Raw genomic sequence first — 26,405 nt, forward strand, 5'->3', positions numbered from 1 at the left:
GATATGGGACTCGATACCAGGACGTTGGGATCATGACCTGAGCCGAAGGCAGCTGCTTAACCAACTGAGCCACCAGGCGTCCCTCTGTCTCTCTTTTTCTCTCTCTCTCTCAAAGAGATAGATAAAATCTTTTTCAAAAAAGACAAGAAATAATGAATGTTGGTGAGGATGTAGAGAAAAGGGAACTCTCATGCACCATTGGTGGGAATGTAAATTGGTGCATCCAGTGTGGGAAACAGTGTGGCAGTTCCTCAAAGAATTAAAAATAGAAATACCATATAATCCAGTAATCCCCCTACTGGGTATTTACCCAAAGAAAATGAAAACACTAACTCCAAAAGATATATGCAGTCCTACGTTTATTGCAGCATTATTTACAATAGCAAAATTATGGAAACAACCCAAGTATCCATTAATAGATGAATGGATAGATGATAGATAAATGGATAAAAAAGATATGGTGCGTATATTCAATGGAATATTACCCAGCCATTAAAAGAACAAGATCTTGGGCACCTGGGTGGCTCAGTGGATTAAGCCACTGCCTTCGGCTCAGGTCATGATCTCAGGGTCCTGGGATCGAGTCCCGCATCAGGCTCTCTGCTCCGCAGGGAGCCTGCTTCCCCCTCTCTCTCTGCCTGCTGCTCTACTTGTGATCTCTCTCTCTCTCTCTCTCCCCGTGTCAGATAAATAAATTAAAAAAAAATAAATAAAAAAAATAAAAATAAAAAAATAAAAAAATAAAAAATAAAAATAAATATCTGGGGTGCCTGGGTGGCTCAGTGGGTTAAAGCCTCTGTCTTTGGCTCAGGTCATGATCCCAGAGTCCTTGGGATAGAGCCCCGCATCTGGTTCTCTGCTCGGCAGGGAGCCTGCTTCCTCCTCTCTCTCTCTGCCTGCCTCTCTGCCTAGTTGTGATTTCTCTCTGTCAAATAAATAAAATATTAAAATAAATAAATAAATAAATATCTGTCTTTTCTAATAAGAATTTCACACAGAAGGTCCTGAAACTTCCCCTCAAGAATCATTGATGAGCAGAGGTTGAATTTCATTTTGTATATATTCTCTCTAGAAAATATTTTATCCAGCTGAGTTTTCTGTAGCTTGTACTATGAAACAGCTTTTTATTTTTTTATTTTTTTTTAAAGATTTTATTTATTTATTTGACAGAGAGAGATCACAAGTAGGCAGAGAGGCAGGCAGAGAGAGTGAGAGGGAAGCAGGCTCCCTGCCGAGCAGAGAGCCCGATGCGGGACTCGATCCCAGGACCCTGAGACCATGACCCGAGCCGAAGGCAGCGGCTTAAACCACTGAGCCACCCAGGCGCCCCTGAAACAGCTTTTTATATCTTTCAAAAATACAGTTAAAATGTAATAGATACACTTCTTCCTTTTTCAAAATTGGTCTTGGTACCCTGCCTCCTGGAAGGTGATTTCCTGATCATGTAATAAAGGTACTATAATAAGAAGAAAAATAAAATGAACTAATGTTGATAAGTTAAAAAAAAGTTAATAAAACATCTTTTTATTTATTACTTCTTGTCATGCTAGCTTCATTTAGAAAATGTTAAATATGTGCTATGCATATTAATATACATTAAGTACATTACATATATGATCACATTAAATTTTAACAGACACTCATTTTAAAGATAAGGAATATAAGGTAGAAGATTTAAGTTGTTTTTCCAAATCATGAAACAAGTTAATAATCAGAATGACAACTGGAACTTCTAAAATTCATACTCCTGAGGAAAATAGAACATATCAGATTATTGCAACAATCTTGCTAGTAAGTGAAGGAGCTTATTAAAAATTCATAAAAATGGGCGCCTGGGTGGCTCAGTGGGTTAAAGCCTCTGCCTTCGGCTCAGGTCATGATCCTAGGATCCTGGGATCGAGCCCCACATCGGGCTCTCTGCTCCGCAGGGAGCCTGGTTCCTCCTCTCTCTCTCTGCCTACTTGTGATCTCTGTCTGTCAAATAAATAAATAAAATCTTTAAAAAAAAATTCATAAAAATGACTTTCCATAGTTAAGCTACAACAGTCTATAAGAGATATTGTTGATAAGATTAGACATTCATCAGAAACTATACAAAGAGAAAAGAGAAGGGAGTGTTAAGGGAGGATTGGAGGATGCCAGAGAAAAATGTAATTGATTTTACAATTTGTATATGGTTAGCCAATATTTAAAGAAAATTACAGAATAAAGAACACAAGGAAATACATTTTAATAAGCAAAATGTGTTTAATTTGCAATGTGGGTTAGAGTAAATGGGTCAATTTCTTTAATATATATAAAACTCTTCCAAATCAATAAGAAATTGATAGAAAACCAGAAAAATATAAGAACAACCTATTCACAAGGAAATAAGTATAGCCAAAAAGCCCATGGAAAAATAATGAATCTTTCTCTTTAAGGATTTCAAAAGTAAACCACAGAATGTGATACTCATTTTGACTTTTAAATTGCCAAATATTAAAATGAATAATGAAATTAATGATGATTATTTTTAAAAAGATATGAAAATGTCCAATGTGACTGAGAAGTAGGGAAACAGGCAGGCATACATTGCTGGTAGATAGGTGATTTAGGTTACATTTATATAATGAATTATCATTGACCTAGATTTAGATATTTATTTAAATGGAAATATTCCAAATGAAAAATTACAATAGGGGTTACAGAATATATAACCTCATTTCAGTAACTAAGTAACAATAAGTACGTTTTTATATAATTATAAATTATAATTGCACATATATTTATATGTAAATTTATAGGACTCTATATCAAACTGATGATTGGGGTTATCTAAAGATATTGACATTGGGGCATCTGGGTACCCCAGTTGGTTAAGTGTTGGACTCCTGATTTCAGCTCAGGTCGTGATCTCAGAGTTGGAAGATTAAGCCCCATGTGGGGCTTGGCAATGAGCATGCAGCCTGTTAAGGATTCTCTCTCCTCTGCCCCATCCCTTCCCCTTGCTCACATGCACTCTGTCCTTTTCTCTAACTCTAAATAAATAAATAAATAAATAAATAAGAATACAGATATTAACATTGGGATCTGGATGATTCCCCCCGCCTTTTTTCCTTTTTGTTTGTCCATGGTTTCTATTTTTTTTATAGTAAAACCTGGATTATTTATGTAAATAAACAAAAGCAAGATTTAACATAAAAGTAGTAGCATCTGTGGTTAAGAGGATGAACTCTGGAGTTAGATAAACCCAGGTGATGGGTGACCTTAGTTAAATTGCTTAAACTTTTTTTTTTAATGTTTTATTTATTTATTTGGCAGAGAGAGATCACAAGTAGGCAGAGAGGCAGGCAGAGAGAGAGAGAGAGGGAAGCAGGCTCCCTGCTGAGCAGAGAGCCCGATGCGGGACTCGATCCCAGGACCCTGAAATCATGACCTGAGCCCAAGGCAGTGGTTTAACCCACTGAGCCACCCAGGCGCCCAAATTGCTTAAACTTTTTCACCTTGATTTTTCTCGTTTTGAAAATGGTGATAGGAACAGTGCCTACTTTAGTCTGTTTTTGTGAAGATTTCATTGGCTAACTGGTAACCTATCATGTGAACTTATCACACAAGAAAGTAATTACAGATCTCCCACTCCTGTATTACACAGCAGTACACGGTACTGGGGGGAGTGCAAAGAAGTTTGAAACTGTCCCTACTCTGTAGGCAGTTAAATGCCCAAATAGACAGATGTCACTCACTCAAATGAGAACGTGCCAAAAAAGGGGTTCATAGTTCTATGACAGGTAAGAGAATCCCCAAACACATGCACATTTTATAGGTCCTGGTACTAAATATCTATTAATCTAATTTGCTCCTTCAAAAAAGTAATCTAAATGGGTGAATTTATGTAAGTAAATTATATCTCAATAAGGATATTTAATAAGATAATCATTTTTTTAAAATATTTTATTTATTCATTTGACAGGGAGAGATCACAAGCAGATAGAGAGGCAGGCAGAGAGAGAGAGAGAGGGAAGCAGGCTCCCCGCTGAGCAGAGAGCCCGACGCGGGACTCGATCCCAGGACCCCGAGATCATGACCCGAGCCGAAGGCAGCGGTTCAACCCACTGAGCCACCCAGGCGCCCAAGATAATCATTTTAGTATGTACTATTTACCTGAAAGAAGTGTTTTTTTTTTTTTTTAAGATTTTATTTATTTATTCACGAGACAGAGAGAGAGGGGGGGATGCAGAGGGAGTGGGAGAAGCAGGCTCCCCGCAGAGCAAGGAACCCTATGCAGGACTTGATCCCTCCTGGGATCAGGACCTGAGCCAAAGGCAGGCACTCAATAGACTGAGCCACCCAGGTGCTCCCTGCCTTTTTTTTTTTTTTTTTTTTAAAGAGAGAGTGTAAAAGAATAAGGGGGGGTGGGAGGGTGAGGGAGCAGAGGGAAAAGGCGAGGGAGAGAGAGAATCTTAAGCAGGCTCCACACTCAGCACTGAGCACCACACTAGGCTAGATCTCACAACCCTGAGATCATGACCTGAACCGAAATCATGAGCTGAACGCTTAACTTACTGAGCTACCCAAGTGCCCCAAGATATACTTAATTCTAAGAGCTAACTAGAATATTGAGAAAAGAGTTGAACATGGAAGACTTTAAATCATAGAGTCATTACCTGGAAATGCTCTTTATTCGTTGAGATTCACTGCTTCCATTAAGTCCCTACCCGATAGTTCATCTTTCATCCATTCACTCATTCAATGGTTATTTACTGAGCACCCATCTGCCAGATGCTGTACTAGGCGTCTGAGATATGTCAGAGAATAGAATGAACAAAAATCCCTGCCCTTAAAGGAAAAAGAAGAAGAAGAAGAAGAAGAAGAAAAAGAAAATGAATAACTAAAAAAAAAAAAAAAAAAAAAAAAAACCAACCAAACAAGAAACAACATCAACAAAGGAAATCCCCAACCTTATGGAGTTTCCATTTTAGTGGTGACAGAAGAGAAGCACACCAGAGAACGCTAAGTGATATGAATAGAAATAACGAAGGGAAGGGGTAGGACAGAGATGAGGGCTGGTGTATAAACAGAAGGTCCAAAAAAAAAAAAAAAAAAAAAAGCCTCTTTTGAGGTGTTAGCATTTAAGAGGAGATTGGAATGAAACGAGAGACTTAGCGCACCACGTGAGTGTGTGAGGGAAGAGCATCCTAGGGGAAGCAAGGGCACATGCAAAGGTGTGTCCTAGAGTAGCAAACAGGCCAGTCGGGAGTGGGGGTCTATGGGGACAGAGAGGAAGTAGGGCCTAGTGTCAATGACAGACCAGGGCTTTTTCTCTGAAGGAGGAGGACCAGTTAGGAGGCTATCGCAATTACGCAGGCGAGACACGATGAGGGTGGCGGCAGAGGAAGTGTGAGAGATGGGTGGATACTGGATATATTTTGAAAGCAGAACGGAGAGGATTCATGATGGATTAGAACACAGGGTGAGCGAGCCTGGGTGTGAGGTGAGAGAAATCTTGGCGTTAAAAATGCTAGTCAGGGACGCCTGGGTGGCTCAGTTGGTTAAGCGGCTGCCTTCGGCTCAGGTCATGATCCTAGCGTCCTGGAATCGAGTCCCATATAGGGCTCCTTGCTCGGCGGGGAGCCTGCTTCTCCCTCTGCCTCTGCCTACCTCTCTGCCTACTTGTGATCTTTCTCTCTCTGTCTCTCTCTCTCTGACAAATAAATAAATACAATCTTTAAAAAAAAAAAAATGCTAGTCAGTGGGGGCACCTGGGTGGCTCAGTGGGTTAAAGCCTCTGCCTTCAGCTCAGGCCATGATTCCTGGGATCGAGCCCCGCATCCGGCTCTCTGCTCCGCAGGGAGCCTGCTTCCTCCTCTCTCTCTGCCTGCCTCTCTGCCTACTTGTGATCTCTCTGTCAAATAAATAAATTCTTTAAAAAAAAAAATGCTAGTCAATGAACTTTTGAGGGCAACACCTTCCAAGTGTTCTCCCGGCCTGGTTTTGGTGTGTACAGGCCATCTGACCTTGGAGGTTAAGTCAATAGGACTCGCTAAAAACCTGATTGCTAAGAATAGGAAGAAATGCATGGTGACCCTTCAGCCCCAGTCCAGTGTTATTCGGGAGAGGCTGCCAAGTTAAATGCTGGTTGTGGGAAAAAGAATTGATGCCTGTTCTAATGAATTATTTCCAGTTTGTCAAGGGGAAGAAATGGGCCTAAAGGTATAGGAACAGGTTTTGATTGGATCGGGGGTGGGGGGAATCTTCAGAAGTTTCAGGACTGGGAACGTATTGCCCTACCCAGCTTAGGTTTTCCCTGTTTTTCTATTTCTCTCTTCCCCCCTTCATTTCCCACCCCCTCCTTGGCCTTGATGCGCGGCTGCGGGAAGAAACAGTTCACTTTTCGATCTCAAACTTCAGCAGGCACCCCAATTACCCCGGCATGCCTGCGAGAACAGTTTGTGGGCCCCACCCAGTGCTGGAGTTTCTAACTGGGGTGCAGTGCGCGCGCGCGGCTGTTCACACGTGCCTGTGTGTAGAGGGGCGCGCACGGGTGGGGAGCTGCAATTTTATATTTCTAACAAAATACAAAGTTCTTCGGTGATGCTTGGGAACTGCTGTTTCTTAAAGCAACGGGGTTTTGACCCCCCCCCCCCCCCCCCCCCGTGGCTTGTCCGTGGAGAAGATTCCAGCCCGCAGAGGTTTACAGTCACTAGGGAAGTTGCCCGCTTCCTCGAAGGGGTTCCTCGGCGGCCCATAACGGTGAGAAGCAGCAGCAAAAGCCGGCAAGAAGGAAAGAGCGGGAAGTCTTCCCAGACTGCGCGTCCCCTCGGAGCTGCCCAGCGAGGCAAGGGCGGGAGGACAGCCCCCGGGCCAGCCCACAGAGGCTCAGAGGGCGCGGACCTGGAGGAGGCGCCCCAGAAGGCGGCGCCTGTCGGAGGAAGTTTGCCCTTTAACTGCAGAGCCCGGTTCGCCGTTGCAGGCACCTCCAGGAGCGAGCGGCGGGCGCCGACGGGAGCTGTCAGCGCGGCCCGGCGTGCACCGCCCGCATCGCGGCGATGGGCGGCTCGGCCTCCAGCCTGCTGGACGAGGGCAAGTGCAGCTACATCCGAGGTACGCGCGCGGGGCGCTTCCCGGGAGCGCCGCGCCCGCCGGGGGCCTGCACAGCTGCGCGGCCCCGGCCCCAGAGGGCGCGTGGAGAGCGGGTGCCCGCCGCACCCCCCGCCCTCCCCCTGCGGCGCGCTACCTGCAGGCGCGGGGACCTCGGGGGCCAGGGCGCGTCGCGCGGCGGGTTGTCTCCCTGCGCCGCCGGGGCCGCACGCCCGGGCTCGGGCGAGGCGGCTCTTGGGACCCGGACGGGGCGGGGGCGGGGGTGTGTGGTCAGCCGGCCCGGGATGCTCTGGGAAGTGCGGCGGCGCGGACGCGGGAGGCAGGTGCAGGCCGCGGGGTGGGGGGCGCGACCTCGTTTCCACCGCTCAGCCCGCCTTGGGGTCTGTTCAGGCCCGGACCCAGAAACACCTCGCTCTCCCTTAAGTTCTGAGCTCTTCCTGAGCTTGCCTCAAAAGACCGGCGCGGGGATATCCCTCGTTTGTGGAGACTTCCCGGGGGATTCCCGGCCTTTAACGCAGAATTTCCCTACTGGTAACGTTGGCCTGGTTTTGCAAAACGAGGTATCGGCCACAGCTTCACTTGAACTTTCAGATCACTGTGGGATGATTTCATCAGAAGCAGAAAGGACCGTGTCATCCCGCTCCCAGGATGTAGGGTTCCTTTCCCTCTCCGGAGGGGGGTGGGGTGGGTGGGGGGGGGGAAAGAGGAACACTGGCGTGTTTTGTAATAGTTGCTAAAAAGGTACTGATGGAGGGAAACTCATATGGGGAGATCTCCAGAGATATCGGGACTCACTACAGAGTGTGAGGCAGAAACAAACAAACACACAAAAAAACCCCACACTGAATTGAAACTGCAGAAAATCATGACGCTGTCTCTTGGGTGTCTTCCTCCCCGACATTCTTGCCCACAACCACTACCTAACATTTGGTTATCTTGTCAATTTTGTCATTTTCTGGCTTTAGAAAATACCTTCTAAACCAGGTATCGAACTCCTAAGTTTTATCCTAATTCTGTAAAGAAATGGTTAAGTTCTTCCTGATTAGGTTCTTTTCTTTCTGGGCCCTGAACCTTTCCTAAAAGGAAAGCATTTCCTGAGTGTTCTTATTCGGTATTTGTTTTCAGTCACCACAGCATTCACAACCATTTTGAAAGGATATCAAATCAGGGCACTTGAGAGCAACGTAATTGACTTTCCAGATTCTTCCTCGTGCTCTGGTACTTCTGGAGGCAGAGAATCATCAACAACTCATTCTGTCAGGGGATACAACTTGGTCAAGTATTCCTTTGCTGTTTTTATTTAAACTGGGAGGAAGATGGATGACTTATTTATATTAGTCAAACAGCTAAACGAAGACTGTCTCCGGTCTTACAAATTTGGCTATGTGCTTGTTTTCACCAGCATGTAAGAGCCTGAACTGTAGGAGAACCCAGTGAGAAAGAGTTTGCATTTAGTTATTTGCAAAATATGTCTATGCCATTTCCTTGATAGGACTTGACTTTACTGCAAACCTTAAAAACACCTAAAGTTGAACCGTGGCCCTCTGTAGTAATCTGTGGAAGTCCAGCAATGTAAGGGATTAACGTTCTTGAAGACTTCATGGTCATGACAGTTGTTGCTGCTGATACAAGCACTGCCTTCGTGTGAAAAGAAAGTGTGTTACCTTTTATTTTACTGTGAACTTAAATTACTGCACATCCAAAAGTGTGAGATGGCTTGTGCACAGGAAGGACCTGGAATGAATATGTTCTGAATGAATAAAACTATAGCAGATTGTGTAACAGTCATGACATCCACAAGTGCTGCTCAATTTTATCTCGTAATACTTTGGGAGGAACACTTTCAAGGCATGCACAGGCAGAGGGAAGAGAAGAGTTAAAGTTAGAATACCTCCAGAGAAAATGAGACGTTGCCTCATTTGAGAATACTCGTCTTGCCAAAAGAGAAAAGAGCATTGGAAAAATGCATGGCGTTGTGAATTGTTAGTGCATGAGCACATGAAGGTCATGGGGCTGTGATTTCCTGATGGTTTTGAAGCCCCAGATCCCTGAAAAAAAAAAAACAAAAAAAACACAACATAACAATAAAAAAACCACATAACCCTATCTTTTCCACTTTGCCCATCATTTCGCCCATGCATATTCTCAAGTTTTGATCTAATTGTATGCAGAGCAGTTGAAAATATGACTGTAAAGTTTAAATACAATTTTATGACCTGTTTCTCATAAAATAGCTGCCAGTGAAATATAGAGTTGAAAGCTCCTAGAGCTGATTCAGTATCTCTCCTTCAAGCTTGATAAAGTTTACTAACTTACGGAGAATAACTAGTCAGTATATTTGGAGTGAGTTTTGTTAACTTAATCTTGTATGTGTTATAAGCACCTGTACTTCTGATATGCTAATGAGTCTGAATCAGCATTTACTTTTAGACAAATCATTTAACAGCTGCCCTGCAGTTTGTGTGCATTGAAACTTTGTGTTGATAGTGAGGTTCATCACATGGATGTTTCGAAAATACATTAATTCTTATGATTTAGTAAATTTCTAGTTAAAGGCATATCAGAAGTACTAAGGTGTTACTTCATTTCTAAAGATATTTTGAAAATTACTACCACACTATTTTTTAAAAAAGATTTAATTTTTTTATTTGACAGACAGAGATCACAAGTAGGCAGAGGGGCAGGCAGAGAAAGAGGGGGAAGCAGTCTCCCAACTGAGCAGAGACCCTGATGCGGGGCTCGATCCCAGGACCCTGAGACCATGACCCAAGCTGAAGGCAGAGGCTTTAACCCACTGAGCCACCCAGGCGCCCCAACTACCACACATTTCTTAGCACAGAATAAATTTTTAGTATTGCTTCTAGAAACTTTCAGTAACGTCATTTGATAAAGATGTTTCAGTTAAGAAATAATACTGAGATCTCCCTGTAATCCTATGGACAGTGTCATCTGTTTTAGCCTGCAGTGATTCTTTCAGCACTGACCTAAGAGGGTCTTCTTTTAATGAGAAGGAAAGCCCACATAATCCAAGCATTGGGGACCAATTTGGGGCCCTTTTGTCTCTTCTTTCTGAGTTTTCTTTTGCTTTTTAAACTTTGATATGCAAAAAAGTGAACTATAGCTTCAGAGCACCCAGTGCCTTCTTGTTTGAGCAAGAACCGTCTTTCCTTTTTAGAATTGCCATTGGATTGTTCATGAGTCAAAAGAAAAATGAACCTGAAAACTGCCCCCACGTAGGTGTGTGGAAGGTCGGAAGAGTACAGGGAAATCAGGGCTGTCCCTGAGAACCGTGGCATACGCAGGTCTGGGTGGGGGCTGGTGCACTGTTCTTTTTTTTTTTTTTTTTAATTTTATTTATTTATTTGACAGACAGAGATCAGAAGTGGGCAGAGAAGCAGGCAGAGAGAGAGGAGGAAGCAGGCTCCCCGCTGAGCAAAGAGCCCGATGTGGGGCTCAATCCCAGGACCCTGAGACCATGACCTGAGCTGAAGGCAGAGGCTTAACCCACTGAGCCACCCAGGCACCCCTGGCGGACTGTTCTTATCCTAGACTTGGTACTGCAGTCAGTCACACTTTTCTGGTGAGGGCACGGTGCCTTCCAGTGAAATGCTCGTCAGAGATCTGTTGCTTATAAAGTAGGAAATGAGTAACAGCTTAGAAACAACATGTATTTCTCTTAGGGAGATTTTCTCATATTTATACTGAAAGGGTTAACTTAGGTGGCTGTATATGAGATTTATGCTGATAACAGTATCTGGAGTGACGTCTCCACAGACAAGGTGAACAGAAGACGGGGAGAACTGTACACGTTTGCCGTCTACTTAACCTCGGTGTGTACTATTCCACACATTTGTTTATCCTTCAGTCACAGTTTGTTAACAGGCATTGGGGATAAGAACTGGGCTGATTTGTAAGGATAATTACGACAATGTAATCTGAGAGTCCAATTTATCTGGCTAGAAATGGCAGTATATCATAATGGGAAGTTAGGATATGGAGTGCGGTCGACACAGCTGGATGTCAATGCAACATATTTTCCCCTTTCCTCTTTCCAAAAGAACCCGAATTTTGTTGGGGTATTGAACTTCCTCTATGTAAAGCCCTATGTTTCAGGGAAGCTCACCCCACTTATGGCTTTTGTGGGGTGGGTGTTGACTGGTCCATGCCTACCATGGTGGTATGTTCTCCTTGCCAGTGACAATACAAGCAATGAGGTTGTGATGCACTCTGGCCAGTGAGGCTTGAAGGAAAGTTTGCTAGCTGCTTCTAAGAAAGTTCTCTTTCCTTTGAAAAAGGAGACAAAGGGTAGAGATATATTCTTCTTCCCTTTCTTCTCTTGGACTTTGTCACATCTGAATATGATGCCTGGAACTGAATAGGAAGGGAGCTAGCTCAAAGACATAGGCCACATGGGAGCATGGCCAAGCCAACATAGTCTCAGAGAAGAGAAGCCAGAACCCAAGCACATCTCGCTGACCACCTGCTTGTTCTGAGTGTTTCTTGTGTAGTATGCTAACTCCTCTTTGCATTGGGGTGGTAGAGAGTGCAGGTTACCCCCCAATGTCATTTTTCCCTGATTTTTTTGAAAAAAAAATTTTTTTTCTTTAGAGAGAAAGTGCACACAAGTGGGCGGGGCGTGGGGCAGAACAGAGAGGGGAGGGATAGAGAGAGAATCTTAGACACTGGGCTCAATCTCACGACCTTGAGATCAAGACCTGAGCTAAAGTAAGAGTTGGATGCTTCACCGACTGAGCCACCCAGGCGTCCCAGAGGTATCCTTTTAAGAAGGAGCTCATGCAGAGTGAAGTAAGTGGACAGAAGGAGCCTCGGTTCCTGAAGACTTCATGTAGTAGATCCTCTGTTCCATCTCTGAGCTACTTCCTTCTGGGCCTCAATAAGAGAGAAATAAAGTTCTGTCTTATGTAAGCCAGAATTATCTGTGCTATTATTATCCACAGACAAATCTTATTCCAATACAGTTGTCCTTTTTTTTTTTTTTTTTTAAATATTTTATTTATTTGACAGAGAGAAATCACAACTAGGCAGAGAGGCAGGCAGAGAGAGAGGAGGAAGCAGGCTCCCTGCGGAGCAGAGAGCCGGACGTGGGGCTCGATCCCAGGACCCTGGGATCATGACCCGAGCCGAAGGCAGAGGCTTTAACCCACTGAGCCACTCAGGCGCCCCCCTCCTTTTTTTTTTTTTTTTAATATTTTATTTATTTATTTATTTGACAGAGAGAGATCACAAGTAGGCAGGGAGGCAGGCAGAGAGAGAGGAAGGGAAGCAGGCTCCCTGCTGAGCAGAGAGCCCTATGTGGGGCTCGATCCCAGGACCCTGAGATCACGCACGACCTGAGCCGAAGGCAGAGGCTTTAACCCACTGAGCCACCCAGGCGCCCACTCAATACAGTTGTCTTCTCTTCTTGTGCCCCAAAGTGTCATAAGCAGCATTCTAAGAGCTGCTTTATTAAGTTCCTTTTAAGAAAAATTAACCAAAAGAAAGTAGGGGGTGGGTAAAGATCATATTATTAGTATCTGTCTTATTAGTATCCATCTTAGTTCTTAATTCGTAGTAATGAATGGATTCTCCCGGGAGGTGAGGAATTGCTGCTCCCCAGGGGGGAATAGCAGGGATGGGAGAAAGAGGGAGAGGACCCAGTGTAAATGACACACAATTGTATGTTGAGCCCTTATTCTTTTTTAAAAGACTTTATTCATTTGAGAGGCAGAGACCCAGAGAGAGAAAGAGCAAGTGAGCAAGTGAGAGGACACAAGCAGTACAGAGAGAGGGAGAAGCAGACTCCCCACTGAGCAGAGAGCCGGACGCAGGGCTCTATCCCAGGACCCCGGGATCATGACCTGAGCCAAAGGCAGGTGCCTAACCAACGGAGCCACCCAGGCGCCCCTACTGATCACATTATATTTTGATTAAAAATAATGCCATTAAGCATGCCGAGCCACTGATGAAGCTAGCAGGAGTTTCTGATAGGAAAACTATTGCAGATTGGTAATTTCTAGTGGCAACAAGAACTTTGTAGTACCTTCAGTCTTTGCGAATGGAAGCCAAGACTTTGGGAATTCAGTGTGAATTGAGATTTCTTAGAATCCTCAAAAATAAACACACATAGACTGAGACAAATTAACAGTTTCCCCTATGCTTGTGGAAGAAACAGTGACCTTCCCTCCCGGGTCCCAGTTCATGCCTTGATGAACCTCATATAGTCAGACACTGAATTGAGATCTGGTCTCGATGAAACACTTCTTTTTTCAAAGGACATTGGCGGTGAGAGGACCACATCATCAATAGTGCTTTAGTCATAGTAATTACTAAAATGACAATAGTGATACTTTTTATTGTTTTGTTTTTGCTGGACTACTGAACTGATTGTAGTTTTACCCTATTGTCATCTTTGGGAAGGCCTGAGCTGGGTTCCCAGGTAGAAAGTGCAACAGCAGGAACTCCATTTGTCATAGTTTCTAATCCAATTAAAATAAATGTACTGTGAACATTTTACAAAATATTCAGTGTGAATTTTGGCAATGAATTTTAATCTCCTAATCAGAAATTTTAATTTATTTGGTCAGTAAAGCTAGGTAACGTTGTTCTAAGAGAAAAGGTACATACAGCAATTTGCACTAGGAAATGGGAAATGAAGTCAGAAGTAAAGACAAAAGAATAAAAAATGCAATTCAGATGCTACAGTCTGTTTGAAACACTTGAGGAAAAACACAGGACATGAGGGCTAAAATTCAGTGGTTCCAAACTAAAACACACACACACACACACACACACACACACACACACACACACACACATGAAACCCCAAATGCAATACAGATTTTCTCCTTTGAAACTGGAAAATTCATTTTAAAAAGAGACTAGTAAGTTGCTGCCAGTAAGAAAATGCAAGCCAGCTTATAAAAGTGCTGCTCTTCTCTTCTTATTTTTTTGTTTGGTGTACATGTTTTTTCTCACTTCAAGGAGAAAAGATTTAGAGATATGAAAGCAATTAATTCAGTTTTGCAAATTGCAGGCTCTGGGACCCAAAGAAATGATGTATTTCCATGCTTTATGTTGTTTGCATATTGATACCTATAGGATTAGAATATATTAGCAGTTTTCACTAGGTGCTCCTAAGTGATGTGTGTGTGTGTGTGTGTGTGTGTGTGTGTGTGTGCGCGTGCGCACGCGCGCAAAATTGCGATTTTATTAAAGCTCAGGGACAGAACCCATGGGCGGAAAGTGCTGCTGCCCCTAAGTGATTTTTTTTAAAAGCTTGTAGTCTGAAGGAATTTTGGAGGAAGAGTAAATGTCTCTATGCCAAACCATGTGGATTTTCTTTCTTCTTTTAAAACTATTTTTATTTTAACATATATTTCTGAACAGGTTCAGAAAACCACACGAAACAAATGGATAGCTTAGTGAATCAATGTAAAGCAAATATCCTTATGGCCATCACCCAGGTCAAGAAATGGAAAGTACTTCACTAGCCGTTCCAGAAACCTCCATCCACTCCATCCCAATCCTAAACCGCTTTGCTTCTCCCACAATAACCACTATTTTCAGTTCTCCATCCTACCTTAAAAATTACCACCAAAAGATACTGGGTCTTAAAACAATGGTGTTTGCTCACAGTTTTGCAATCTGCCCTGGGGTCAGCTGGGTGGTTCTACATCTTTTATTTCACAGGTGGTCATTCCTGTGGCTACATTCTGCTGGTGGATTGGCTGGTGGCCAGACTCAAATGGGAAGGCTTTCTGTCTCTCCAGATGGCCTTTCTATATGGTCTCTCCTATAAAATACTGGGCTTTTAAATGGTGGGTCAGCATTTACAAGAGTGCCACAGCTTCTAGAAGACTCTTGAGGCTTAGGCCTGGAAGGCCATGGGATTGCTGTGCCACATTTTATTGGTTAAAGCAAGCCTTGAGTCCAGCCCAGATTCAAGAGGAGGGGCCAGCAGAAAGTCATGAATACCGTGAGTTGTGCTTCGTTTGGGAAGAGTTACCACCATAACAGACTACACCACCACTAATCTAGATTTTTAGAGTAATGACTCCTTATATTTCCTTATGGTTTATCACCCATAAAACATTTTTAAACACTATAGTCCCGGCCACTTAAAAAATATCTCTTTTAAGTACACCTGGGTGGCTCAGTTGGTTGAGCGACTGCCTTTGGCTTAGATCATGATTCTGGCGTCCTGGGATTGAGTCCCACATCAGGTTCCCTGCTCTGCGGGGAGCCTGCTTCTCCCTCCCCCTCTGTGTGCCACTCCCCTGGCTTGTGTGCTCTCTCTCTCTCTCTCAATAAGTAAGTTAAATTAAAAAAAAAAAATCTCTCTTTTAAGTTTCTTTTAATCTACAGGTTTCCCTTATATCTCTTATTTCCACATTATCTGTTGAAGGATCTGGGCTATTTGAATTTGTTCATGGTGCAGTTCGACACATTTCTTCTATATTTTGTCCACATTAACAGGGTGATAGTGAAACTTGATCAGACTCAGGATTAATACTTCTGTCAAGACTATAGGCTGTGATCTTCATTTGGAGGCATAGAACTTCTGATTGTCTCTTTTTATGATGTTAGCAGCCGTTGATGCTCATTGCCAGAAGCCATGAATTCACCGGGGGTTGAAAAAGTGGTGATATTGATATCTTAATTATGTCATTTGTTTTCATCTATTAGCTGGAATAATAGATTTTATATATATATATATATATACACACACACACACACATATATATGTAATGTCATATATATGTGTATATATAAAATTGTATATGTATATATAAGAATTTATATAATTTTAAAATATATACATATATGACATTATATACATATATCTTTTTCTTGGTTCTCAAAGCACAAGATGATAGAATTAAATATCCCCTAATTCTTATTTGTATTCCCCCAATACATACAATAGCCCTGGACAACAACACAAATACTACTGCCATCAATTATGATTGTAGAACACTATTGAACAAGGTGTTTTAAGAATCAGTAACACAATTTTTGTATATGCTATCCAAATTCTCCAATTTTATTTTATGATTTTACAATGTCAGAGTATACAACTATTATATGATATTCTTTTCTCACTCTTATTTTACAAGTAAGTATTATTTATTTATTTTAATAAATAGGCATTATTTAATATATCTGTCCTTATTTATATTGATATCTCTCTGGTCCTTGGGGCTCATTATCTAGTAGATGCCTTAAGAAGAGCTCATGGGAACATAAAGAAGTATGAAGATAGACTGATTTAGTGGATCAGTGGTATCTCCAAAGGTCAGCTTATTTTTATCTATGGTCCATGCATTAGCTCTTCTTATAGTTAAAAGCAGCAAAAGTATCACATTCTTAGGTAAATCAATGTCCCAGAGGCTAGAAAGAGGACTATCTATTCTTTGAATCTCTTTATAAGAACAATCCTTTCCCAAGTCCTTTCTAGGAGACTTCCCTCATATTCTACTGATCAGAAATTGGGTGACACATTCCTTCCTAAACAATTACTGGCAAGTATATGGAATTACCATGATTTGGTTAGATTAATCCAGACTCATCCCTGGACTGGGGCTAGAGCCAAATTTCCCTGAAGCACATAGCTATAGGGAGGATCTTGGATACCTGAATAAAATCAGGTTCAGTTATCAAGGAAGAAGCCTGAATGGCTATTAGATAAATAACCAATATTACAAGTTTTGATAAATATCATGAAAGCAATTAAAATGGTACTTAGACAGAAAACTGATGGCAGTGATAGGGCAAGGAGATGAGATATACTTAAGATGTGGTGCTCAGAAGGATAAGAAGTTGCTGTCCATATGAAGAACCAGGGGAATGATATTTGAGTACAGAGTTCAACATATAGAAGGGGAAGCAGGAGAAGGAAATAACGAAGGTACTGAAGAACAGGTAGTATAGCTAGAGAGTAGTGAGCAAGAGGGAGAAGAGTTTGACAGAAGGGATGTCTTTGTAGCACTTATCACTAACAGACATACGATATGTTTATTCATTAATTTTGTATTGCTTGCCTGCCATCCCCACAATGTAGGCTCCATGAAAGCAGAGTCATTGTTTTGATTCACTCCTATTCTCAGCAAATAGATTGGCATCTGGCACGTGGTTTATTATCAATAAGTATTTGATTAGGGGCGCCTGGGTGGCTCAGTGGGTTAAAGCCTCTGCCTTCGGCTCAGGTCATGATTTCAGTGTCCTGGGATCAAGCCCCACATAGGGCTCTCTGTTCAGCAGGGAACCTGCTTCCCCCTCTCTCTCTGCCTCTCTCTCTGCCTGCTTGTGATCTCTCTCTGTCAAATAAATAAATAAAATCTTAAAAAAAAAATAAGTATTTGATTAACAAATGAATGAAAGGAGAAAAAAATTAAAAACTGCAATGAATAGCCTTAAAATTAAAAATTGAGTTTGTAAAACAAGTTTAGGAGGCAATGAAGAAAAGATGCTAGTGGATAAGAAATAGTTCTGGGAAATTAAAAGTCTGATGATCAATATTTTTAAAAATCCAATTGTTGTTTTGGAAAATAAAGTTGAGGAAATCTTGCAGAAAATAGAACAAAAGATCAAATGATGGAAGATATAAGAGGCAATATTAAAAACGATTAAAGGGCCAATCCAAAAACTTTAATGTGTGACTCACAGAAGTCTCACAAAATAGAGAACAAAGAAAATGAAGAAAATTACCCAGGAAATAATACACGACCATATTCTAGAACAGAAGATCATGTTTCTCTGGATTGATAGAGCCAAATGATTCCTGGACCTCATCCAGAGCTGGGAAATAGTTCATGTTTCCATCATTCAAAATAAGAAGACCTTATAATACATAAGGCATTGTTTTGAGTCTTCAGTACTAGTGAGCAGAAATTAGCCCTGCAAGAAGGCTTTGGACTTGCTCTAATAATAAATATAAAAACAAATCTTAGAAGAATTTAAAAAGCAGAACAAGATAAAATAAAATAAAAACTGAAAAAAAAAAAGAATAGAGGTAGATGTTTTTTCCAGTTGGAGTTTTTTGATGAGAACTCCAGTTGAAATATTCTGTGTTGACGTCTGGATTGGTATCATCTCAGTGTGGGAACTTTTAAGTCAACTAAGGAATAGATGGATCACTAAGGAGTACTTTCTTCATCTCAGTGACTCTGTTTTTTGCCTTTTAAAAAATATTTTATTTATTTGAGAGAGAGCACGAGGACAGTGAGGGACAAAGGGAGAGGGAGAAGCAGACTCCTCACTGAGCAGGGAGTCAACACACGGATCTATCCCAGGACCTCAGGATCATGACCTGGGCCCAAGGCAGTCACTTAACTTACTGATCCACCCAGACATCCCTCAGTGACTGTTTAATGCAGTGTGAGTTCTCATGTTTTCTATAAGGGTTAGTCTATATATCTAATAAAGAATTTAGCATAGTTGCTTTATTGGGAAAACCACCCACCCCCATTCAACAATGTAAAGTGCACGATACCCAACATCCAATCAAGAATTACTAGGCATGGGGTGCCTGGGTGGCTCATTCGGTTGGGCATCTGTCTTCGGCTCAGGTTGTGATCCCAGGGTCCTGGGATCAGTACTTTGTTGGGCTGTCTGCTCAGCAGGGAGCTGGCTTCTCCCTCTCCCTCTGCCTGCTGCTCCCCTTGCTTGTGCTCTCTCTGTGTCAAATAAATAAATGAAATCTAAAAAAAAAAAAAAAAAAAAAAAAATTACCAGGCAAATGAAAGCAGGAAAACATCCATAACTCTAAGGAAAAAAAATATCAATAGAAACAGACAGGAATTTCAGACATGATGAAATTAGCAGATAAGGATGTTAAGACGGTTTTTATAAATACGTTCCATATGCTGAAGTAGAAGAAAACATGAGCATGATGAGAAAGGAAATAGAAGATATGAAAAATGATAGTCTTTAGGAAGGAGCAATATGACAACTGTGTTTTAGAAGTCTGTTGGAACAGCTGTTGGGAACTGTATCTGTACTGTCTGCTACCAACAATCCCTGTCGACCTGGGAAAGGAGAGAGCAGATCTGTACGAGGACTTGCTACTGTGGGATTGGGCTGGGCTGAGTCCAGGACAGAGGAACAGGATCAACTCAGAAATGAAGGGAAATAGTGGATGTTCTTTCAAAAAGGACACTGTTAGTAGTGGGCATGTGCCATTACTTCTGGGACTCACACAGGGCAAGTGACAATTCCTATAATCAGTTCAGAAGAATTCAGAATGGCTTTTTTCCCAGTTTGGATTAATAGTGTTTGTTTAAAAAATTATTTCCTATGTACGTCTTGCTTGAATGAGTTCGGTAGATATTCCTGAAGAATTGCCTGAGCAAAACAGACACAGGCATGGGGTTGGCATAGAGATAAATTTTATTAGCAATAATAGCAAATGTGTAATATCTGGAGTATAAATTTTTTTTTAAAGATTTTATTTATTTATTTGACAGAGAAAGATCACAAGCAGATAGAGAGACAGGCAGAGAGAGAGAGAGAGGGAAGCAGGCTCGCTGCTGAGCAGAGAGCCCGATGCGGGACTCGATCCCAGGACCCTGAGATCATGACCTGAGCCGAAGGCAGCGGCTTAACCCACTGAGCCACCCAGATGTCCTGGAGTATAAATATTTAAAATGGTTTCATTGGAAAGGATTTAATCAGTAACATTAATTGAAATGTACTGTTTAAACTTAAAGTAAATAAGAATTTTAAAGCACGACTAAGACCTGCACCTTTCAACTGGGATATCAGCTCTTAACTAAAAATGAAAACTCCTGGTTGATAACAGTAAAAATAACAGTAAACACTAACTTTTCTTAAGTGTCTACTAAGTGCCAGGCAAGCGAATGTCTCAGAAAAAAAAGTAATGGGATGTCAAATGTTCTTCCAGAAATTCCAGGTGTTCCACGAAGCTTTTTCTTTAATGGAAAGGAGTACCAACTCGATGGGCTTAAAGAGTGGCCTGTCAACTTTAAATGGGGCAAACCAGTAGTTTACTTCTTGGTAGAAACTGAAGCATTTACTAAACCCTTAATTCCATACATCAAGTCTAAATGATTTGACTGTTTTTCAAAGTGAGTATTTCCAGTGGATAATATTATAAATAGCATAGTCCAGAAATTAAAATTCATTTAAATGTTAGCAAAACAGGGACGCCTGAGTGGCTCAGTTGGTTAAGCACCTGCCTTTGGCTCAGGTCGTGGTCTCTGGGTCCTGGATGGGCTGGGTTGGGGCGGGGGGTGTCCATGCTCAGTGGGGAGTCTGCTTCTCCCTCTGCATTCCCCCTCTCAAATAAATAAAATGTTAAAAAAAATGTTAGCAAAACATAATATGGAATTACAAGTAGGTGGAAGTGAGAATAATAGGTCACTTATAATTAATTTTATTATTTTTTAAAAAGATTGTATTTATTTATTTGACAGAGAGAGAGGGACCACAAGTAGGCAGAGGCAGAAAGAGAGAGGGGGGGAAGCAGGCTCCCCGCTGAGCAGAGAGCCCCATGCGGGGCTCGATCCCAAGACCCTGAGATCATGACCTGAGCCAAAGGCAGAGGCCCAACCCACTGAGCCACCCAGATGCTCCGTAATTAACTTTAAATAAATGGTACCGGGGCGCTGGGTGGCTCAGTGGGTTAAAGCCTCTGCCTTCGACTCAGGTCATGATCCCAGGGTCCTGGGATCGAGCCCCGCATCGGGCTCTCTGCTCAGCAGGGCGCCTACTTTCTCCTCTATCTCTCTGCCTGCCTCTCTGCCTAGTTGTGATTTCTCTCTGTCAAATAAATAAAATATTTAAAATAAATGAATAAATGGTACCATAGGCAACTTCTTCATTATAAAAGAGAATATTAATATTTGGGAAACAAGACTCAAAAGACTCATAAGTGGAGCTTTCACATTTAAAAAACAGACACGAGACGCTCCTGAGGCCTCGCGGAATGGGAAGCTGGATTCTCTGTAAATTGTCTGTCAGCCGGCTGCCTTCGGTTTCTCGTGTGTAAAATGGGGACAGCAGTAACTCCCAGTGAGATGAAAGGCGGTCGGCAATGAAGGCGAGAGAATTCTTGGATTTCCCAATCCTACTATTATGCTACTCAGTTTGCCTTTACTGTCAGTTAGGGTCCCGGGCCTTCCCAGAGTAAATAATTGGCTTTCAGACGCTGCCAAATAATACCTATCTCACACGTTTGTTCTGAGGACTAATTAATGTTTAAAGTGTTTAAACACAAAATGCCTCTACAGAAGCAATGGCATTATAATTTGTTGGGACACTCTAGTGTTGTAATTAGTACTAATTAGATTCTTTTCAACAGCTTGTTCAATTTACAAATTACTGCATCTAAGGTATTCTGTATTCATTATGGAAGAGTCAGACACAATGGTTTCAATAGGAGCCTTTGAACAACTGTTCTCAAAATTCCACACACACCCCGCCCCGTAAAGCAGGCGAGGACAAGAACAAGACACCTTTCTAGGAACCGTGACCAGAGAGCAGTCCCTGTGGTGTTTGGGAGCCAGCAGACATGACTGGCAAGAGCTGAATCTGGGCCACCCTTCCTTAGAGTTCAGTGACACCATATTGGTACCTTGAAATTAGCCCTGCTAGGTGGGTCTTTTTTTTTTTCCTTCTTTTATTAAGATTTTATTTATTTGACAGAGAGAGGCAGCGAGAGAGGGAACCCAAGCAGGGGGGAGCTGGAGAGGGAGACACAGGCTTCCCCATGAGTAGGGACCCCCGACGCAGGGCTCGATCCCAGGATACTGGGATCATGACCTGAGCCAAAGGCAGATGCTTAACGACTGAGCCACCCAGGGACCCCCCCTTTTTTTTTTTTAAGACTCATTTTATCAACATGTCGCTGCCAGTGTCCTCAGTATTTGGAGTCAGGCTGGAGTCATACCCAACTGTCAGGGCCTGAAGCCAGATTTCAGTTATACATTAGTCAGAAGGGGCTTCACTGCCGAAATCAATACTCCCCGAATCTCAGTAGCCTGATGTGATAACGATTTATATTTCAGTCATTACACAATCCAGTGTGGGACACATTTCGTGTGGGATAGAGAAGAGGGGGTGGGTCGTTCAGGGAGCCATACTTTGTCCATGTAGTGCTTTGTGCCACAGACCCCTTTAGCAGTCTGGTGACATCTATGGCTCCCATCTCAGAATAACATTTTTTAAGTGAAAAAAAAAAAAAAAAGAATTATAAAAGAAACCGATTTTATTAAAATGCAGATATCAAAATATATTAAAAAACCTGTAATATAATAACATGAGTCTCTTTATTAATGCATTCGGTGACAGGGTATCACGGTGGATCTAATAAAACTGCTGTCACTCTGAGGAACTGCTGTCCTAACATGTGCTGTGAAAACACCCGTGATCTCCAGTGAGGATGACGTCACAAGCTACCAGAGGGGCGAGGGGTGGGGGATGGGTTAAATAGGCCATGGGGATTGAGGAGGGCCCTTGTGATGAGCACAGCGTGATGTATGGATATGTTGAATTATTATATCGTACACCTGAAACTAATATCACACTACGTTAACTCACTGGAATTGAAGATTTTTTAAGAAAGAAAAAATAACAGAAGTAAAGCAGAAAAAGAAGGTCATCAGTGTTGGTAAATTCTTTTTTTTAAAGATTTTATCTATTTATGTATTTGGCAGAGAGATCACAAGTAGGCAGAGAGGCAGGCAGAGAGAGAGGGGGAAGCAGGTTCCCCGCGAAGCAGAGAGCCCGATGCGGGGCTCGATCCCAGGAGCTTGGGATCATGACCTGAGCCGAAGGCAGAGGCTTTAACCCACTGAGCCACCCAGGCGCCCCAGTGTTGGTAAATTCTAATGGTCTATTGCCTCCATTCGTAATTGAAGGAAATGCTGAATTTGACTTGGAAGTTAATAAAAATAAAGATGTTATTTTCCCCCATTCAACTTTTAGACCCCCTTGAATTCCATCTGTAGATCCCGTAAGGGCCCATAGACCTCAGATTAGAAACCCCTGATCTAGTGGTTCCATTTTTCCTGGGGCTACAAAGACCTTACTTAACTGGACATCCTGCTTATGTCTGCAGATAAGAGAAGAGTGACAGTGGGGAATTAGGTGTATGGCGTACATCCTCTCTGTCCAACTTTCCAACTTCCACATGACCCGGCTTCCGTCTGTCAACTCTCCATTTGGCGATTTCTATCAGAAATCATATCCCTTTTTTGATCACCTCTCCCGGGATATCAACTCGGTGTGTTGACCCTTCTAACGTAACGCATAGCTTTTGTAACTTTAAATCTATTTTCCCTTCAAAGGTAACCTGTATCTTTATTTTTAGGTGAGGAAAGTGCAAACCCTCTAGACTTGATTGTTGAGCACTTGAAATGTGGCTAGTCCAACGAAGGTATGACACAAGCATAGAACACACATTGGCTTTTGAAGACTTAACACAAAGAAAAGAATGTAAAGTATCTCTTTAATATCGTTTAATAGCAATTACATAGTGAAGTGATAATATTGAAATCTTACTGGGTTAATAAAATATGTCAAATATACATAAAATAAATTAAACTTAATCTGTTTTAAAAATCTTAATGTGCTACTAGGTAAGTTGAAATTACATGAGGCTCATGTGTGTGGCTCACATGATGTTTCTTTTAGACTCTTGCTCTGGAATAAAAATTCATTTTCACAGAACTGCAAGGGACCTTTGGATGGTTCTCTAATCCAGCTCCTTTGTGGTAATCTGAGAAACTGAGTGAGTTGCTTCTATCCACAACAGCTAGAAATAGGATGGGAACATAGATCTCCGTATTCCTGGTACCTAGAGCCCTCTTCATAATCTATGGTGTTTCAAGCAAATCAAACCAACCCAACATCTCTAAGCTTTAAGTTTTCAGTCTAAACCAGAATATACTTTAATTTGTAAAAATCCTAAAAATGACAAGTCTTTTTCAATCAGATATATTATTCAGCCTTAGCTTCAACACTTAAGTAAAACTTCCCCTTGCCAAGGAAGAATTGCAGACTCAGGTGGACAGGGAGACTGGCCAGTACTTGACCCTCTCAAGATCCTAGGAAAAAGAAGCTCCGTGGTCATTCTTGTCCCTGGTCTCCGCATTTCTCTCTGTTGAAAGTTTAAGCTCATAAAGAAATCCTTATCACCTTTGTATGTCTTAAAGGGTGGAAACCTGTGGAACCCTAGTACACTTAATATGACCACCCCTTTCTTCCAGCCAGGAGACGGCTTAATGGATGGCAATTAAAAGAAATAAACAATGGGGCTCACTTTTTCTTCCATTTTTTTCTTCTTGGCTGCTGCTGTGGGTTCTATGGCCAACTTTAAGAAGCTATCTGGAATACTTACTGAACTTTTTCTTCCAGAATATTCCTTTTCACAAGCTTTTCTCCCTCCCATTCAGTCTCCATTTGTAATGTACCAATTTTCATAGGATCGCATTTGAACCATTGTGTATATAAATAATATTTAAGGGAGCACCTGGGTGGCTCAGTTGGTTAAGTGCCTGCCTTTAGCTCAGATCATGATCCCAGGGTCCTGGGATCAAGTCCTGTGTTGGGCTCCCTGCTCAGTGGGGAGTCTGCTTCTCCATCTGCCTTCTATGCCCCCTGTTTGTGCTCATGTACTCTCTCTGCCCAATGAATAAATAAAATCTTTTTAAAAATAATAATATTTAAGGTAAGAGTTTAGATTTTTTATTTTTAATTAATTTATTTTTATTAACATATAATGTATTTTTTGTTTCAGGGGTACAGGTGGTTCATCAGTCTTACACAATTGAGTTTAGATTTTTTAAAAAAATAACTCTTGCCTTAAATAATGTATTGCCAATACATCAATTTTTCCTCTTAGGAATTTTAAATAATACAGATGCTTTTTGGTTCATATAATGCGCTGAAAATGAGATAATATATTACTTTACTCAGTACTCTGAGAAAGATTATATGTTACCTATGCTTCGGGATGTCCCATTGTTCTCTGAACTTGCACTTCCCTACATTTTCTATGGTCTTCAGAATTCTAAGTTCCAAGAAGGGCAATAAGGAATGCATTCTGACCCATGGTAACTTTAGTGACCCTCTTACCTACAGGTGTCATATTTTGACATTTCTTCTCAATATTGTTACTTGGTACTTTCATGAGAAACTCTCAAGGTAATACCATAACCAACTGCTTTGCTTGTTTTGGATCATAACAGCTCTTGACATCAGTGGACATCAGAGAGGGAGCACAGACCCTCACTTTTCTCCATATGGTTTTTATGAAACCATATGATGATGTCCTGAGATGAGTTGATAACCTAACTCAGCAGTTCTCCAGAGATCTTTTTTTTTTAAAACCTTGCATTGTTCGTTAAAAGGAGAAATATATACATAGGATGAATTTTGCAAAGGAGCAGAAGACTAAGATTTGTAATAAAAACTTTCAAAAAATGATGTTTATATATAATATGCATCTGTCCCATTTTCAGAAAAGCAGACAAAATGAAATGAACTTACAGAGCAGATAAATCTTCCTAAAACATTCATCATGAAATGCGAACTGTGCTGTTTCCTTGACTCAGTAGAACATTGGCTCTGCAGGCAGGCTACTGAAGTTCAGATACTGGTCCCATCACTTGCAGACTGTGCAATCTTCGGCCAGTTATCTGAAATTTGGTGTCTTCCACTGTAAGATGGAGAGAATGCTACTACCCAAGGTCGTAAGAGTTCACTGGGTTAGTTCTTTTAAAGTACTTAATACTGTGATAGGGATATGACTTCTCAACAGCTGTTAGGTGTTTTATCATTTACAATCGTATACCTTATTCATTTTATCTTACTTTATTTTTTAACGACTTTATTTATTTATTTGAGAAAGAAAGAGCGAGTGAGAGAGAGAGCACATGAGCAGGGGCAGAGGGAGAGAGAGAAGCAGACTCTTCTGCTGAGATGTGGGGCTAGATCCCAGCACCATCACGACCTGAGCCGAACATAGATGTTTAATCAACTTAGCCAACCAGATGCCCCGTTACCTTAGTCATTTTAAAACCAAAGTATAATAATTTTGTTTCAAAGTAAAAATATTTTAAATAAACTTTAAGTCAAATAGAATCTCTTCCCACAAGCAGTTGGAACCAGAACTGAACTTCTGTACAGTTTTTAAAAAATATTTACAGAATCGAGCCTATAGCCTGCTGCAGTAGAAAGCCTGGGCTTTAGGCACAAGGACAGAACAACCTATTTGAGTCCTGGTGGTAACACTTACCATGCGACTTTGGGCTTGTCTTTTGGCCTCAGTTTTCTTGTTAGTAAAACAAGCCATTTAACTGATTAAG

The 26,405-nt window shown here is 41.7% G+C and overlaps 1 protein-coding gene across 1 annotated transcript in view; it reads left to right on the plus strand.

The window, feature by feature from the left end:
* Positions 1-6,673: 6,673 nt before the first annotated feature.
* Positions 6,674-26,405, plus strand: part of NIBAN1 (niban apoptosis regulator 1) — a 163,652-nt gene continuing 143,920 nt past the window's right edge. The window contains exon 1 of the mRNA XM_045983295.1: positions 6,674-7,080. Within this exon, the coding sequence (XP_045839251.1) occupies positions 7,026-7,080 (55 nt within the window). The 5' untranslated portion in view covers positions 6,674-7,025. The remainder of the gene's footprint in view (positions 7,081-26,405) is intronic.

The sequence above is a fragment of the Meles meles genome, chromosome 17 (genome assembly GCF_922984935.1).
Source record: "Meles meles chromosome 17, mMelMel3.1 paternal haplotype, whole genome shotgun sequence".
NCBI classification, from domain to species: domain Eukaryota; kingdom Metazoa; phylum Chordata; class Mammalia; order Carnivora; family Mustelidae; genus Meles; species Meles meles.